The sequence below is a fragment of the Parus major genome, chromosome 1 (genome assembly GCF_001522545.3).
Source record: "Parus major isolate Abel chromosome 1, Parus_major1.1, whole genome shotgun sequence".
NCBI lineage: Eukaryota > Metazoa > Chordata > Aves > Passeriformes > Paridae > Parus > Parus major.
Window position 1 is genome coordinate 65,229,189 of NC_031768.1, and position 16,912 is coordinate 65,246,100.

Sequence of the window (16,912 nt, forward strand, 5' to 3'; positions counted from 1 at the left end):
TACAGAATCTTGCTGGCTTTCTTAATTGCTAACTTATGCAGTTTCTTTGTCTTCTAGAATGTCGGGTGGTGAAATCTACTTCCTATACCAAAATAGCTTCGAGTTCACGTAGGAGCACCACCAAGAGCCCCGGCCCATCCCGACGCAGCAAGTCTCCTGCTTCTACTAGCTCAGGTAAAGCAAGCAAACAATCTTTCTTAACAACAACCACCATTCTGTTCCAATAGAGTGGGAAAGGCACATAAAATGCCACATTTCTGTGGAAAAACATTGTATGCTTAAAACAGTTGATAGTAAAAATTCATGTGTTTTCTCAGTGACATCTGAGATCAAGTGTCTTCCAAATACAAATACAAACACAAAATACAATACAAATTGAAGCTTCAACATCTTATAAATCATACTTTGGTATTACAGTGGTTCAGTTCACTTTATTTTTTCATGCTTTTTTTTGCTTCCAGTACCTAAACATTGAGGTAAAAATGTATGGTAGTCTTTGTACTAGGAACTGAATGAAAACAATCCAGAAAGTAGCCCAAGTTATGCAGCATAAGATCTGTGTTGCTGAAAGGTTAATTTCACAATCTTTTTTGTATTTTGTTTCTGAGGGAATGAAGAGTCAGTAGTGAGGAAAGGATTGATTCAAGACCATGAGAAAAGGAGGGCAGGGCAGAGAAAGAATGAAATTACAGATGTGAATGTGAGGTGGAATGATAGCTGAGGAAGAAATGTCAGAATTGACTAACAAGCCAGTTATACAGGCTGGAGAAGACACAGCAAAAACTGTGACTAATGAAGAATCTATGGGATTTCTGTGGGACTAGCAACACATTTTTCTGTGTTGAATATTCAATACCATGTTAGTTTTGGTCCTGAAAGAAATAGTGGTGTTTTTACTTAAAGGTGTTGGGGAAGTGCAGGTAACTAAATCTTTGCTTCTTGAAAGCTCACTTCTGTAAAGGTCTGAGCAGAATATATTACATACTTCAAAAGATCAGGAGATTATTTTACAGCCAATGGAAAAAAGGGAATATTTTTACTGCACAACAATAATAATTAACATAACATTAAGTTTATAGCAAGAAATGAAACAGTGCAGTGAAAATATAAAAAATGCAAGCCATTTTGGATGGTGCTGTGCTGATGACAGATGTAACCATCTTAAACATTTCTTATGTGAAAATACATTTATAGGAAATAGGCACATGTTAGTTTGTCACCAGCAGATTTTCTTCAAGTCTAGAGCCAATTTTGTTCAATGTTTTTATTGATGATTTGGATAGAGAAGGTGAAAGCACCAATTACAATTTTGAGGATAATAACAAACTGGGAGGTGCTGAAGACTCCCTGAAGGAACAAGATGCTTTGAAAAGGGGATCTAGATAGATTGGAGCATTGGGCAATGATTAATGGGATGGAGTTTAAGAAGAACAGATGTCGGATGCTGCACCTGGGATGTAGTAGTAGCAGGCACAAGCATAAACTGGGAGAAGAGTGGCTGGAGAGCAGCCCTGCAGACAGGGATCTGGAAGTGCTGGTTGGCAGCAGGCTCAGTATGAGTTAGCTGTGTGCCCTGGTAACCAGGAGAGCAAATTGCATCCTAGGGTCTGTCAAATAGCAGCCAGGTGAAAGAGGTGATCAGTGTGATGTATTCAGTGTAGGTGTGGCCTCACTTGAGCACTGTGTACAGTTCTGGGCACCACAGTTTATGAAGGGCGGGAAGGTACTCAGATGTGTCCAGAGGTGGACAACAAAACTGATGAAAGGGCTGGAAGGTGTGTCCTATAGGGAGTAGCTAAGCACTTTGGGCTTGTCTTATTGTGAGAAAGGAAGGGCTGATGAATGACCAGATTGCTCTCTATGGCTTCCTGAGGATGGGATGTGGAGATGAAGGTGCTGAGCTCTTCTCTCTGGTATGCAGTGACATGTTGGAATGGCTCAAAGCCACACCAGGGAAGATTTAGACTGGACATTGGGAAGCATTTCTTTGTGAGAGGTTTATCAAGAATTGAAACAGGCTGCCCAGGGAAGTGGGTGAGTTGGCATCCATGGAGATATTTAAAAGATGTGTGGACATGGCACAGAGGGACATGGGATAGTGGTAGACTTGGCAGTGCTGGATTAACAGTTGGGATTTGATGATCCTAAAGGTCTCCTCTGGTCTAAACAACTCAATGATTCTATAGCTAGGAAGAATTTCTTTACCAAGAAATACCATGTGGTTGGTTGGCTACCAGGTGCTCACCAAAGCCACTCTATTGCTCCACTTCTCAGCTGAGCATACTGAAGTTTTGGTCAGCTCTGAGTTGGTCAGGCAGCTGGATTAGAAGGTTGTTGTAGGACCCTTCCAACTGAACTATTCTGTTCTGTTCTGTTCCATTCTATTCAAAGTTCTTTAAGCTTAAAAAGGATAAACAATTGAAAGTGTTTCTATAGAATTTATTTTTTTAGTGAGGGGAATGGGTCTGATTTGGCTGTGTGTGCCTCTGGTGGTTGCTTTTTGCAAATAGGTCAAATTGTGTGAATGTTACAGCTAACCTATTTCTAACCTTACATACATGAGTACTTAGATCAGTATTACTTTGTTTTTAGACAAAACCCAAAGTTCTCCCATGAAATGCAAACAATATGTACAGGTGTCATTTTTCTGCCACCCAGCAAGCATAAAAATGCTGCTTGTTTCTTGGAATTATGTACCTGTGACAGAAGCAGACTAGAGAAATTGCCATCTAGCAGGCATATGAGCAGATAATTTTTTCCATGATGTCTACATTAAACATTTCAGGACTAGAGAATCTCCTCAATGACTTGTGCATAGCTAGAAGTTATGCTTTTGTTGTCATGCTGTTACTGCTAATTGTATGTACATGTATTTTTCTGGTATGTTTTTAAACTGCTTTCAGTTAACCTTTAAACTACTTTTAGGGATCTTTCTTTCATTAGCAAAAAACATTGAAAGTAAGAAAAAGAATAAATTCTCTGATCAAAGACAATACATACATATTACAAAAAGTTAAAAGTGTGTCATTTTCTGAAGTGTTTTGTCATAGAACAAAGTCAAAAGAAGTAGGGATAAAGGGAAGCAGAAAGCATTCTTGATAGTCTACCCTTGACAAAAGCTGAGGGAGGTGAATGGAATAGAGTTTTTTGCTAATTAGAAATAATCTGATTCCTTTTGTTTCTTTTTGATTCTTGCTGCACTTTGGGAAGTCTGCACATTCTAAGTGCACAAAAGGATCATATTTCTGCTTCAGACTTGAATTAATGTTCATGTCAAGAAAATACACATAGATAATTACATGGGCCAAAAAAGGAAAGTTCCATAGACAAAGACTATGTTAAAAAATGTTCAAATCTCAAAATTGGGTATTAAAACTGATAAAACTGTAGAATGAAGATGTATCCTTAAGTTAACTTCTATTCTCTTGTGTCTAAATCTCTAGTATGGTATAGTCTTTAATGCAGGTATTCAACAGGATAGCTGATTTGGATTCATCATTTTTAGAGGTAATGAAGACAAAGTTATGGACCATTTCCCCATTGTTAAGAAATAGATGTACAAATGAGGCTAAAACATGTAGACAGTCTGTTCTGGTTAAAGTACTTAAATGCCATCCTCAACAACTCTTCTTTGACTCAGAATTTCAAATGGTCAATGAACTAAGCCAAACTTTGGCTTGTACTAAATGTTTATAGATTAAATGAAGCTCATGAGTTCCTTTTTCTGAGCAAATGGTGGTTTGGCATGGTAAACTTTCCCAAATTCATCCCAATAGCTTCTGAAGTTGCTTGCAAATATCAAAGGGGTTATTTTGAGGGGTTGGTCATTTGTTTTTTATCTTTGTCTTTCACATCTGTAAGTCTGGAGCAATAATATTTTACCAAAACCAGTGCTTTTAAGATAAGCTCAGTAATGTTAAATTATTTTGGAGGAAATTCTGAGTGCTTGAAGGCCCTTGCTTTCCATTTCAGTCTCACCTTGTTGTGACCTCTGACTCTGTGAGGGGCAGGCAAAGGACTCTGAATGTCCCCTCTCCCTGGGGAGCTACCAGCCACTGAACTGGAGAACCATTTCCCTCATTGTCTCATCTGCTACTTGCGGGAAAAGGAGACTCTTAACAATAATTCCAATGCTCTTTGATGACTTTCATGCTTTGCAGGTGCATTTTGCCCTCTGTTGCCACTAAAGGCAGCACCCTTGCCAAGCCTGAAAGTTCTATACAGAATGTATCGTAACAGCACTGTCAGGCTTTGCAGATCCATGGCCATGGGAACAACAGGATGAAAAACACCTTCCCACAGGCTCCAGGACACACTGCTAGCACAGGACTGACTGGGCAATCTGTGAGAGGAAATCAGGCTGCAAGGAAAGACCCTTAATGAAACCAGAGGCTACAAAAGTGCTCAGGGCCACAAAGGTTCACATCTGTGCTCTGGTTAGCTGAGGGCAAAGTAAAATGCATGAGTCTTTGAGAAATACACACTCCCTGCTGTTTCTTGAGCTATACTGTCTACAGTGAGCAAAAGGACTGCATCTGCCTTTACACCATTTCTTGGCACATTTCAAAGGCATGTATGCCTTTACATAGGTCGTGTTCACCTTTTTTCCATCTTTGTTTTTTCACTTCATTTTTTTTTTTCATAACAGAGCATATGTTTAATGTACTTATATTTTCCTGATAGCCTCCCTGGCTCCTGAGAACAGATGCATCCTATTTTTAAATAAAAACACAGAATAATTTTTTTCTTCCAAGAGTACAAGTAAGCTTGGAAAATCTGTGTAAGGGCTGACTTCTCCATTATTATGTTTTCTTCAGTTTGTTATTTACATCTGACAGTGTTTCAAAACAGTACTACCAGACAGAAATCTCACTGCAGGAGGATTGCTTTCTGGCTTTTTAGAAATCCATTTGAGGTATTGTCTGCTTCAAAAGGCTTTGAGTGTAAATAGAGAAGAGAAGCATGGAACAGGCAAAGAAGAGAAGCAGAGAAAAGATAGTGTGACCTCCTGAGTAGGCAGAAGGCTTAAGTCTGATTCCAAGTGCAGTGGACAATCCTACCTCTATTTAATTTTTCTGATATCTTCCTAAAGCCTGTAAACCACTTTGATGTTTGATTTTTTTGTTGGCATCAAATAATATATGGAAAAGTTCATAATAAAAGAGACATTTCATTTTGGTGAGACTGTGTATCGACCCATTGCTGGTGGCTGAAAATTATGAGTGTCTGACGGCTATTCAGTAGTTGGTGGCTTCTGTCCAGCTGCCATTTAACACCGTGGGTGGCAGCTTCAGTGTGGGTGAGGAGGTAATAGATTCAAAGAAAAGATTCAAAGAAAGCAACAACACTTATGTCTTCATCATCTTTATTTTTAATCACATTAAGAGCAGCATGAGATGGTTGTAATTATTGTGCCCTTGGTCCATTAAATTAAGGCAAGATGCTGCATTTGGGTGAACTTTGGTTTACCTTCTGAAATTGCAACTCTAACTTGCAGGACTTTCACTCAACAAAAGTAGCTACTCAACTTTTTTTTTCTCAGTTTGAGCACCTTCTTCAAAATTGTTTCCTTCTCAGTTTTTCTCCCTTGTGAGAAATCTCCTATTTCCTTCAAGTTATCACTCAGAATATGTCAGATGCTTGAAATATTATTTATAAATATCAATGCAGGTATTAAAATTTGGGTTTAAAAAGAGTTATTTAGGAGTTTGGGTTATTCAGTGTGACAAGTGACTACTTCAAGAATACCTAGGTTGATATGTACCTGTTTCAAATGACAAAGGGAACAAATTATAAGGAATGGATAGAGTAGGTCACATTACAAAAGACTATGTGAGCGTTCTTTTTTAGATTGTGCCTGGGCAAAGAAATTGTGAAACTGCATGTTAAACTAAATACTGATCAAGACTGTAAATGTTTCCTAAAGAAAAAAGTGGATGTGGAAATAATATCTTATGGAAGTCTTCCTTAAGTCAGATGCTTGTGCTTTTCTCTGCTAGTTCAAAAAACAAAATAAAAAAAAGAGTAGCGTTCCTCAACACCTCAGCAATAGGATATGTTTTCATTTAGTCTGATAGTTCATCCTTAGTCTGTTACCCAGAAACAGCTCTCCTTCAACCACCTGACTCAAGAAGGTCTTTTGTATCCCAAAGGAAAAAATCACAACTATCATACTGTCTTGGGTGAGGTCATGCATCTTTATTCACAGTTACAGGTACTCTTGACAGATTTTGTAATAAATATGCTGAAGCAAAATTTTCCTAAAGCCAAGAGCACACACCCATGGGAGTGATGGAGTCATCCTGTGGACCCAGGGATTTCCAGATGATTTTTTATTTGATCTTGGCTTCTTTTTAATTTTTTATCTATGGTGTTTGTCTTTGATAGTAATCAGTGAGAAATCAATTTTCATAATTTCATACCCTGTAACAAAAACAAGAGTTGGTAAGAGATGTAGTTTTGGTTATGCTGAGTGGTTTAACCCTCTTAAAAGGTGAAAAGTTAAATGCTAAATGAAGAAACATGCTCAGAAATTGTACTCTGTTCAGACTGATTTGAGAATCCTAGTCTTTCTAGTTAGGCAAAACAATCCAAAAGACAGATTTTCATTAAATGTTACGTATGTGTAGATGTTCTCTTGATTACGTACTACATGAAGTTGGCAGACAGTTTCATAGATATCAGCTGAAGTGCAGAGTTTAAAAAAAAAGCCCCAAGAGACACTTCCCTTCTGAGACTACAGGAAAAAACAAACACTGGTGGATTCCAGGGAAATGCGTTTTCCAGGCAGTCTCCTTTCTTCTGAGACACAAGATATGTCTGCAATATCTGTGTGTCTGCAGCACTCCTCTGCTAGCTAGTGCAGACGTCGGTGACTTTGGGTTGAGTGGAAGAGCCTGTGTGGGGTGTACAGTCCCTGCTGAGCTCTGCACAGCTTGGGTTAGACTGTGTGGCTACCACAGGTGCCAGTGACTTACAAGGACTCGTGTATGGGTGCCTTCTGGGATAGGGAATGTACACCTGACCTGTAGGTGATCCTTTCTGCTGACATTTCTAATCCATTGATCTGTTGATCAGGTGAAAGTTCTGTGTGGGTCTGTCAGGCCTTGTCTGCAGTGGCAAGGAGATGTTCTACTTTTATCTGTTTAACTTCTTGACATAAAGTCTACAAAAGATTGAATATGAAAAGGACAGTTTAGCACCAGTTAAAATGAATGCAGTATAGGTATCTGGGGTTTTTTTCCTCAACCAGTTGCATGCTAAGGTAGAACCTCTAAAGCCTTGTCTTCACTGAGGAGTCATACTGAGGTCACTTACCTAATGTGGTGCTCTGTACACATTCTGTCTTTAGGTGTTAAAGACAAAAGTGACAAGATGTACAAAAGTAAAATATGAAAGCAGAACAAACAAAAAGGCAAGATATGGTTTATTTCCTAACTATATAATCTTATTGAGACGAAAGTTGTTTTGGAAAGGACGGTGAAAAATTACAGAAGTAATTTAGGCAAGGTCGAACAGTAATCTCACATTTTCTGCTAACAGGTGCTGAATATGATCTACACATGTTGTGACTTGTGTAAATAATTTTTTAGCTTAACTTTCCTATTCATAAGTTGTGGCTGCAAAAAAAAAAAAAAAAAAAGCTTGCACTGTTCCTTTCCCTTAATCTTCTCTTTCTTCTTCACACACTCTTTTGCGTTTGGTGAACCATTTTTTAAACACACCAAGTCATCTCTGTGTGTTTTATGTACATTATTATTATTATGTACATTATGCTTGCACATCAAGAGGCAACTCTATAGAAAACTATGGTTTTAACACACTACAGTGGTATTGATGGCTTCTCAGACTGGCACTTGATGCTTTAATTCATTTTTTCTTGCTTTTTGTTTCTATTACTTAATGAAAATATGCCCTATCAAAATTTATTTATTGGGATGCCATCAAAGTACTTTATACTTGAAGCATTTTCACTTGTTTATTATCATAATATTATTCATAAATATTAACATATTTATTATTCATATTACTGTGTGAAAACCTATTTTGCATTTATCTCAGTAGATGTGGTATCCAGCTTTAGTGTTTTATTTTATGGGTTTTTCCATCTTCATGTGTGTGCCAGGTGCTGGGAAAGCAAGTACAAAGACAGGTCCTTGCCCTGTTGCACATCCTCAGCAAGAGAGGACAGTAAGGAAAGGAGTTCACAGCTGAGGGGTTCCATACATCTGCTCTGAGCAGCCACAATAATTTTGTTATTGTTGCAGCTTTTTAACACATATTTCACTGGTGGAATTTTGAAGATAAATCTTTTTCATAAGATGATGGGAGGGCTCTGTGTGTTAAGCTGAAGTCTGTGACCCCTGCCATTTTATGAATAAAAGTGACAAGAAACCTCTTGCCTCACTCAATAAAAAGATCAGTCACAACAGTGATTTACCAATTTCATATGTCTTTATCTACATCAAGGTTCCCTCTAGGAACATGTGCTGTATCAGTCAGTGAGAAATGCAGTGCAGATACTGGACAGAAATGCAGTTTCCAACAAAAATGCATTCCACCTAGAAATGGATTTTAGGGCAATTTAATGATCAGGAATGTAGTATTGCAATTAAATCTTACAGTTTTTGTTCTCATGTTTGTTGCCATGTTTTCTGGTCATGAGCAGCTTATGTAAGAGTGGTGTAGATGATTGTAAAGGGAGTTCAGGAAGGGGGCCAGAATCACTGCAGTCTCTTCCTGCTACACAGCACCTAATATCACCTCTATTTGCAAATTCAGTATAATGACTCACAAGCACAGGAATCCATAAATGAAAAGGTAAAAAAGGAGGGGCCCTGGAATGTTTGGGGAAAATATGAGAAATTACCATTTCTGTCCTGTTGTGATGTCTGTCTTAAGGATTATATTAATAATATCAGTAGTAATAATAATGTAATAACAACAATAGGAATATATATCTCCAGATATGGAGAGCATCCAGAAGGATTCATCGTGTGTAGCTTTGGAAGTTTACACTGCAATGGATGATCCTAGTAGATTGTTCATCAGGTCAGGTTTAGATGATTGCTTCAGGATGATACAACTTGTGTTATGACAGCAACTTGGTTAAAATAAAGTCCAGAAAGTTACTTCAGATGCAGAAGACAGGTATGTAAAGATTGTTAAAAGGAATCTGATCTCCAGAGCTAATTGCTATCTCTAGTTTCCTAATCAGCTCTTTTGAGGGAGTCCCTGTAAGCTCTCAAAAATCCTGGTACATGTTTTATGTACTGACACCTTTATATTTTGGATATGGTGGTGAGAAAACTTCACTTAAATCTGCTGAGGGCCTCAATTCATTAATTGTGCTCTCGATTTCACGTGTTACAGGTGGCCAACATAAGCACAACTATCATAATTTTCCTTTTTAAAAGCGCAGTTGAAGAGAGCATTCAAACTTAGCTTAAACACTCTGGATACTCTGGTGGTGACGAGTAAGTAATTTTTAGGATTTATAATAATACTTTATTTTCTCATCCTAAATAGATACTCATCAACATTTCCATCAGTATGGAAATATGTCAGTACTTAAATACATCATTGCATCTATTTGTCTGGTTCCACTTGGTAGCCTCAAGTTTTTCAGGACAGAGTGATTGCAATAGTAACTCTAAAAAATACACGGTTGTTGAAAGTTATGGGGAAGGAGTCAATCTATACAGACCAGGAACCAGTGCCTAGTCCTACAAGGTGTATTGAAATGTATCTGTTGTCTTAAATTTGGTTATGATAAAAAGACCTAAGAGTATCTGTTTGTTTTAAAGAGAGGGCAGAGCACTAGTCCTGTTGCTCAGCAGTCATAAGGACTAGCTCTGTGTGAATAGTAGGAGTTTAATTTAGTAGGAGTTTCTAAATTATGCCATGGTTGTTTAGAAGATAAAAATTTACAAGTTTGAGACTCCAGAAAGCTCATTTTTAATGTCCTCATCTTGCTCTTTTCCTAAATTATTTCAATGATATCAGTAATAAATTTGATTTTAGTCACTGTTGCACAGATCTGCGGCTGTTCTGCTGAATACTGTATGAACATACGCATGCATGTGCACTCCCCTACACTTAGTGCAATATTTGAGTGAGTGCTGATTTGTGCAAATCATTGTCCTCTGTATAAAGATATTTTGAAGCCTGGAGGAAGGGAACGTTTTTCTATAAAAAGTCTATTCTATTTAAATCCAATTAGAGCATCTTGTTGTTTCTGTAGTTATGCAAATATATTGCACCTTTACTCTAAACAATGCCTTGCACAAAGTGATATTGAGATTGGATCTCTCATAGCACCTAAGCACTATTAAGTGATCCTTTATCAGGCAGTATAATGTGTTTTGTTGATGTGTGTGATGTGGTAGGTGTACATATTTCTTCATTATAACGTGTGGGCCCAGTATTAGCCAGTAAGAACAATGTATTATGTAAAAAGTAAGAAGAATCTTTTAAAAATGCCTACTGTATTATCCAAAGGAATTAGCATTTGCTAGATTGCCAGTCAGCCAAGGTTTTACAAGAGTTATTGTCATTTTGATTTTTGGATGAGTCATTTGGTACAATGCCCCCAAAGGCACCTCATTATGATTCAGTGCACAGCATATAAAGTTGCTCAGGCTTTCGGGGCTCCATGGAAAGCGAGTGGGGGTTGCGGTGGCTCAGCGTTGTGAAGCAGCAGCATTATGCTTAATTGACACCTTTGATGTAGCCCTAAGACAGCACCTGCACCTCCCACTGCTGCTCTGAAGACGTCAGCCTTACGCAGAAAAGGCTTCTGCTTATGAATCCTGCATCGCGTTCAGCTCACTCTGTGAGCAGCCCCAGCTATCCTTAACTAATCCCATTGCTTCTCAGTTTGGCTACAGCTTGGCTTAGTACAGAGCAGGAATTTTGCTGCTTGCTCTTTTCAGGTTAAACAGTCAGATTTTGTCCATGTTAGAACTCATAGAAGGTAAGTCAAATTGTTGATATCCTTAGTATGTAAATATTCTTCTAAAATACAGAATCTGGGAATCTGATTGTCTGTTCTTTTCATCCTAGCACTTACAAATGTAGACTCTGATAGAGCAGTTGCTTGTTTAAGAATATTTACATGTATATGTGATACTTGCTTTGTAGTGTTTCTGTCAGTGCTTCAATGTGAATATTATTGATAGCATCTCATGTGATTACTTTGTAGTAGAATTCTGTCCTCTGCTGGCATTGTTTTGTTAATTTATTGGATAATGTCCTGTGCATGGGAAGATGCTCCTATAAAGATAGGCACTGACATATGTTAAGAAACTTGCTTATTTGAGAAAGTGATGCTTTCCTGTAAGTCAGGCTGGAGGAGTTATATCCAATTCATTTGTCTCCAGAAAGCTCTTCTGGGTTAAGTCTGAGGTTACGTTTGGGTCAGATAGTATTGCAAAAATCTCTTCAAATGGTTGAGTGAGAAAAAGCAGGCAGCTGATTTTTTTCTTGCAAGCAATACTGTGTTTCATTTTCAGTGGCCAGCACTTCAAGTCACAGTTAAATGGAATTAAAAGGTTTATATATTGTGTGTTTTAAGGTTATCAAAGCACCTTGTTCCCCATTACTTTCAAGTACAAGGAATAATACAGTTTAAGAAAACATGATCATGTTCTCTGCCATAGACTAAAGTCTTTTCAGGCTTTTTCATTATTTGCTTTCACTCTATATAAAAATTGTCTTGATGAGCTGAAAATCTAAGTAAATAATTATTTTTTGAATTACCTTATTTAATGTTTAAAACATTAAGCAAAAGCAAATTAATCTCTTCAACAAACACTGAAAAAAAATGTTGATTTAACTATTTTTTTCCTTTAATAATGTCTTGTATTTATTTTTCTCAATATCTTGTCCTTTTAGTGAATGGAACCCCTGGTAGCCAACTTTCCACTCCCCGCTCTGGGAAGTCTCCAAGCCCATCTCCCACCAGCCCAGGAAGCCTACGGAAACAGAGGGTAAGGAAATAAGGAAACCAATTTCTGAGCATGGCTGTGAGAATCCAGCATAGCCATTATCCAATAGCCCTCTCCCTTCTGATCCCTTGTGTGTGTGTAGAGCCATAGGGTGGAAGAGCCTGGCTACAATCCTTGTGTTTGTAAAACACCCTGAAGTGGAATTCAACTGTTCTGTGTCTGTCAAAATGCTAAGTGTACTTAGAGCTGGTTTATCCTTGGGAGAAAAAAGCAGGGGTTTCTCTCCTTTTTCACAAAACTTTTTATTTGTTTACTTTCTTTTTTCAAATGTTTGACAACTGAAAGAAAATGTCAAAGAAATCTCTTTTGTTCCTAACTCACTGTGGGCATTTTGCACAACCTACAGAGATGGCTTTGATTTTGAAGCAAGGTGAAAGAATGCACTGTGGAATTCAGCTGTGATATCACAGCCTTGTGCTGTGAAGATACTATCAGCACCAAGGCAAAGTGAGACCTGTCAGTCACTTTCCTGGATGAGAGTTGACAGCAGCTGTAGGTTCTCTCTAGTTATCCTGTATGGAGGAATCTACAATATTCCTAAGCATCCAGAGCTAAGCTAATGCCTAGTTACTGCTGTAACCCTCTGATAAAATATTACTTGTTCAACCCAAATGCTGCACATGCTGATTTAATTAATTTTATCTGTTTAAAAGAAATAAGACATGTCCATGTATTTTCTGTTATTTTCTAAACTGTGGTCAGCTCTCAATGAAAGCATCCCTAAGGCAATACTCTGTATCTCAGACTTGTTTATAAACAGAGTTTGAACGTATGCGTTTTCTGCCTTTTCAGTTTTTAAACAAAGACATAATTTGTGTCTCTCAAATTAAGGGGATTATGTACAAAATTGTCAGTGCTTGACTTCAGGAGCTGGTGCAGACCTGATTCCCCAGATACCCAGATCAGGAATAGCTGTAGCATGGCACAACTCCCTTCTAGCCTGCAGACCCTTCTTCACAGCTGATGTATGTCAGGGAGCTGAGGAATTGTGCATGTCCAAGTCCTACATGTCCAAGTCTGGGGTAGAGCTGTGGGTTTCTGCACACAGCAGATGTGTGAGCCGGCTGTGATCTTGCAGTGTAGGGACAGCCAGTGAGCAGCAGCTTGGAGCCTCAGGGTAGTGTCATGGTTTTCATCATCCAATACACAGAGAGTAGAGATGTAAGTTCCAGTGGGTAAGCTGGTGCTAAAATCTTCTTGAATGCAATGTCTTCCCCACCTCTTTGTTCTTGCTCTCAAGGCTTATTAATGAATCATTAATAAGTCACTGGAGAGGGAACAAAGAGTCTTCCAAATGAATTATACATTGGTGATGTGAGGGCGTCTGTTTAGATGGATGATACCAGTTTACATTGGATTTGCATTTGCTGTAAGGCTGTCTCTTTTCATTGGTAACTTTCCTAAACTTTCTTTCTCACCACTGATGCTCCGCTCTCCACAGTGAAGAAATGTTTTTCTGCTAGTGTTTGTGGATGGGTGAGTGGGAACCATGTGATCAGCACCATTAGACACAAGGGGTTTCTAGGCACAAGATTTCTGACTTTCAAATGTGAAGAGGAGAGCAGATGGGCTTCTTTTTATGTACGATAGGATCACCGAGTGGCAGTATTATGGATGCAAAGTGCTATGTAGCGGTAACAAAATCAGACTACTAACTGTAGAGAAAATAAATATTGAAGTGTACTAGAGGAGAGGTAAAACATTGTTAGGGAGTTAAATTCTCTTCTCCAGTATTTGTATTCAGTCCCCTTGACCTCAGTAGGGGACTTTTCATGCTTGTCTGGCTTTATTTTAGACAGATTTGTTTTTTTTACCTGATGAAACATGGAATATATTCGTGTAAAAATAGATTGCAATCATGTAAAATGCATTGCAATAATATTATTTAGGTTACAAGATCAACTCTGAAGTTCAGGGATGGAAACTTAACACTCGGTCTGAGAATTTATTTCATCTGATTTCATGTTTAGCTTGTGAAGTGGATGAGCTGGAAGTTTAGTTTAAAAACATATCATTGTGTCATTAAGGGTTATAATGTGGATTCCAGTGAGTAAAAAAAACATTAAGCAATGCTTGAAAGTCATCATTTCCTTGTTAGCAGTATAAATGGTGTTCTGTGTAGTTTTAGTGCAGTTTCTTGTGTCTTTTAATTTAAATTTTACTTAGAGAGGTTGTTTTATGTACCATATTGTCATGAACCAAATTTAAACCCAAAGTGTTTTGTTTTGTCTTCAATGGCTTCAGCTACAGTGCTTACAAGCCAGCTGCAAGATGAGGTTTATTCCCTAGGAGGTTGCTGAAGTGCTGGTATCATGTGATAGACATACAAGGGAGAAGAGAAGGATTTAAGTTCCCATCTTGTCCCCAGTGCTGAGATGTGAGGTGTTCCTGCCCTGAAGGAAGAGTGTTGGCTTCTGTAGCCATGGTCTGGGGTTGAAGGTGGTGGCTGGTTTTCTGACTGCTCTGTCTTTCTCTCTTTACCTGCAGTTTCTGGGGAGCTACTGCTTTAGACCTGAACTAAAGTGCTGGGTCCTGGGAACACCAGCTCTGAAATTTTTGGTGTTTTGTGCCTCTCTCTGTGTAGTTAGAGTTACAGGAGTTCCTGTTCTCTCATGCCATCGGGTACATGGAATGCCAGGGGTAGGTACTGGCTCTGGAAGGCAATAGGAACATTTCCTCTAGTCTAGCCTGGTTCACCTTGGCTTAACCACTCGATCATGTCTTCAGCATTGCATCCAGTGCTATGAGGGAGTTGTAGCCTTGGGACATCACAGTGCCGAGGGGTCTAGGCAGGCTGCCAGTGTTTTTCCTGGGAAGTACAGCTGAGAGGAGGACATGCTTTTGAATCCAGAGCCACCAAAGCAAGGTACTTCCACTAAGGGAGGGATTTCTTTGAATCCAGAGCCACCAAAGCAAGGTACTTCCACTAAGGGAGGGATTTCTTCCTCAGGGTAGTAAAGACCTGGTGATTACATTAGGCAGCTTAAAATAGGGATTAATCATCTTACTTACTGACATTTCATCACTTATCTTTTTAAAAAATAAATTCTGACCTTTGAAGGAAGGCTTTCCATTGATGTAAATTAGGCCAGAAATGCTGCTGTGGTACATACTCAGGAAAACAGTACTCTTGTAAACCTGTAGATAAAATTTTGTTCCCTCAAAAGCCAGAATATAAAAAGATAAAATTTATCTTTTCTGATTTGCATATGTATGTGGCTGAGTTGTTTCCAGAAATTCAGAAGTCAGTGAAAGTTATATTTTTATAATCTTGTGCGAAACTCAGTCTATATTTGAAGAAAGATTTGAAAGATTAATTTCATGGGTGTAATTCACGAAGTTGAAAGTGAACTAGGAACAATTTATCAGCTATCTTAGCTAACTGTCAACCAATTTTCAACTTCTGAATATTTTAACTAGAAGGCTGTGTGCTATAGTTATTCTTCCTTGCAGTTTAATTATTTCTTTTTTCTTACATAGGAAATTAAGATTATAGTTTTTAAATTGTTATGAACGTCATTAAGTGTTGTTGTTTTTTTTCCCCCAGAGGATTAATGCATTTGAAATTCAGGTTTGAAACAGCAGATTGAAGTAGAGTTACTGTGTTGCCCACAAACGTAGTTCCTACTGCAACAGAGTGCAGTTAACTGTGCAGACTCAGAAAAGGTGACGTGGCATTTAGAAAAAAAAATAAATACTTTTCCTATGTTCCTAGAGGTTGCAACCTACAGGAAAAAAAAAGTCAGGCTTAAGGTACCTCTTGACTGATTAGACAGGCTGAATTCTATGTACATAAGGATTTTTTTGAGTTGCATGTAGCCAAGAAGTCTGATTCATTCAGCAATTTTTGTCTTCTTATAATAAGATCTATGCAAAATAATAAATAGATTCTCCTCACAATTCCAAGAAACACAGCTCTCTGGCTAATTATAGGCAAAGAAAATTCTGTCAGAAAGGAAAACTTTTTAAGACTTTAAAGTATTTAAAAGCAGGTGAAAAAGATGAAAATGACACTGAAATCTGATGAATTATTTTGCTTTAAAGGAATCATAGAGTTATGAAAATAAGCACAAAAATCTTCTCTAAATATTAAAATTCATAAATATCTTATTTATCAGCTCCAAATGCATATTTTTTTAATATTCAGAAGCAAGAGCAGTCATCAGGGAGATAGTATTCAAAGTCTTGGGGTGTTACCCTCTCTAGCAAATCAAAAGATTCTTTTTTCCTGTAGTATGTACTAGAAATTCCCAGATTGTATATTCTCGAAAGACATTTTAATAATTAACTAACTAATTAGTATTCAGAATAATATGGTCTTGTCTGTTTAAGATTGTTCTCTTGTCTAGATTGCAACATAATAGAAATGTATTTAAGATCTGATTTTCACTCTGCTAGTCAAACGTCTTCTACTGTGTGCCCATTGGCAGAATATATACAGAATAAGCATTTATTATGATAACCTTTATGGTACTTAAACCCCTTTTGCATGATGCCTACAAGTAAAACATGAACCTGCATTTTTTATTGAGATCACAATTTGAAATTCGTGAAGCATTCATTTTTGCTGGTCCTTTTTTGTAGTATAGCTTTCAGATTTGTTCATTTCCTGTCTCGGTTATCTTACTGTGATTAGAGAAAGCAAAACAAATCCATTCAAAGTCAACCCAAAAGCTGGCTACATCAGCTGTCCCATTCTCATGTTTTCTTGTACTTTGTCTTAAAGGGATTTTTTGTTGCAGTTCGTTCATATGTTCTATATGGATAGGATACCCCCAAAACACCTTAAAGATATCAGAGAATGGCTATGAGATTTGCTGGGCACCTGCCCAGTCAGAACCCCTCTGAACCAGCAGTTATGCTTAATTCACTGTAAAAAGTGAAAAGTGCCCTGTCCTCTACCA

General features: G+C 37.9%; 1 protein-coding gene across 4 annotated transcripts in view; it reads left to right on the forward strand.

Moving 5' to 3' along the window:
- The window catches only part of DCLK1 (doublecortin like kinase 1), a 237,088-nt gene that overhangs the window by 156,148 nt on the left and 64,028 nt on the right, over positions 1-16,912 (forward strand). For 3 of the 4 annotated variants that reach the window (XM_015632177.2, XM_015632203.1, XM_015632186.2), the window contains exons 5-6: positions 58-174; positions 11,896-11,990. In XM_015632177.2, coding sequence (XP_015487663.1) covers positions 58-174; positions 11,896-11,990 — 212 coding nt within the window. Of the gene's footprint in view, positions 1-57; positions 175-10,795; positions 10,976-11,895; positions 11,991-16,912 lie in introns of those variants that run through there. The other variant, XM_015632194.3, reaches the window with a different exon arrangement.